Source organism: Brassica rapa, chromosome A08 (genome assembly GCF_000309985.2).
Source record: "Brassica rapa cultivar Chiifu-401-42 chromosome A08, CAAS_Brap_v3.01, whole genome shotgun sequence".
Classification (NCBI taxonomy): Eukaryota; Viridiplantae; Streptophyta; class Magnoliopsida; order Brassicales; family Brassicaceae; genus Brassica; species Brassica rapa.
Window position 1 is genome coordinate 22,935,743 of NC_024802.2, and position 1,883 is coordinate 22,937,625.

A 1,883-nucleotide genomic window follows, 5' to 3' on the forward strand; every position below is an offset into this window, starting at 1 on the left:
CGACCAGATCATGCTTATCAGCCCTAAGTATGCACAAAGCCTCTAGGAGACGTTCTGATCACGCCCGAACTTTGCACAACTTGGCCCAGACTTTGCACAATCCCAAAACACCTCAAATGGTTGAGTTGTGCACTCTCGGGTTGTCCCGGTCCGTACAGGTCCGTACAGGTCCGTACCAATCCGTACGGCCTCGCCCTAACCTTGCACACTCGCCCATTTGCTCCCAAACACACTTCTAAGTCCCTCCTGGACTTGGCCCTATCTTTGCACAGCTATATGAGCACTTCTAGACACCTTTAGACACTCCCAAAGCCTTGACATTCAATCTCCAGATGTCTTGCCCTATTCTTGCTCAAGACTCAATCTCAACTCAACACTTCACCACTCCATTTCTCTTCTTCAAGTTAACAAGTACCTCCAATGGTGGTTGTCCTTGAAGGATCAGAGTTGGTGTCCTGTTGATGAGATAACAAGCCGTAGCAACTGCATCACTCCAAAACTTCTTAGGCACATTGGATTGAAACATCATGGACCTGGCTACTTCCATCAAGTTCCTGTTCTTCCTTTCAGCCACACCATTCTGTTGTGGTGTATAGGGACAACTTGTCTGATGAAGGATTCCATGCTGAGATAGGTGTAGCTTGAATGCTTGTCCCGTGTACTCTCCTCCATTATCTGACCTGAAAATCTTTATCTTGGCATTGTAATGGTTAGTTACATAGGCTTGAAAGTTTTTAAATGCATCAAGTACCCTATCTTTGGTTGGAATTAAGGTTAACCAGGTGTATTTGGATTTTTCATCAATGAAAGTTACATAATACTTATGGTTTTCTCTAGATAAGCAAGGTACAGTCCAAACATCAGAATGAATAAGATCAAAACACTTTTCATAAACAGTAGTAGACTTCGTAAAGACAGTTCTACAATGCGTGCCTAAAATGCAAGCTTCACACTCATTATTCTCAAAGGAAACACCTGGCAACATCAGTTTTAAAGCCTTATTATGAGGGTGTCCTAATCTAGCATGCCACAATGCATTTTTACTTAAACTAGAACCAGAAACAGAAATAAACGAGCAGCTATAACTAGAAACAAAAGCAAGGTCTTCAAGCAAATATAGTTCTCCTTTAGTTACTCCCTTTCCAATTGAAACACCCGCCCCTTCCCATTTCCGACCGGGGTTCCAGGGCACGGGGTTTAGGACACACATGTCTATTTTCCCGACATCTCCATGTGTCCCGTTTCTGGTCCCATGAGTTTCAGTTGCATTTCCTTCCTTACCGTTGACATTTCCACTTATAGTTCTGCAAAAAGGGAGAGGGAAAAGAGGGGTGAGTACTAATACTCAGTGAGGCGATTCTAGACCAGTCTCCCCCATCAGCCTCTATACGGCTCAATGCGAAACGAGAACCGTCTAGTCACTACACTCAGTCGATGCAACCTAACAGCTAGTTAATAAGTTTCATTTCACAATCAAGCACTGTAATGAACTCAGTCATCACTCAATCATAGAATACGGTTTATTATTTAAGACCTCCCATTAGGACCTACACAGCTCAAGCGGACCATTCCTCCCCTTTTCTTGCTGCTTCCTGTGAAGTCGCCTGCCCTGGTAGGGCCCGCCGCCCGTTTCCTCGGGTTCGGACCGCCTTTTGCAGTGTATTACGACCCTTTCCCGCCAAGACTCGCGTGACTCAATCTTACCGGCGCCTCTATCTCTTACCCTGCCATTTTTAATCCGATGCTATGGCCCCGCATCTCCGCCGTTTTTGGAACGCTACAGCCGCCGCTTTCATTTCTTTCCACCCTTCCCCGGGTACTTATCCCACCCTTCTGGGTCATTTATTCCCACCCTTCTTGGGTCATTTATTCCACCCTTTCCG

At 45.5% G+C, this 1,883-nt stretch overlaps 1 protein-coding gene across 1 annotated transcript in view; it reads right to left on the reverse strand.

The window, feature by feature from the left end:
* Window positions 1-830: 830 nt before the first annotated feature.
* The window catches only part of LOC117127346, a 28,043-nt gene continuing 26,990 nt past the window's right edge, over window positions 831-1,883 (reverse strand). Inside the window, exons 2-3 of the mRNA XM_033277458.1 lie at window positions 1,581-1,591; window positions 831-1,154 (exon numbers count right to left, since the gene is read on the reverse strand). Of these exons, the coding sequence (XP_033133349.1) occupies window positions 1,132-1,154; window positions 1,581-1,591 (34 nt within the window). The 3' untranslated portion in view covers window positions 831-1,131. The remainder of the gene's footprint in view (window positions 1,155-1,580; window positions 1,592-1,883) is intronic.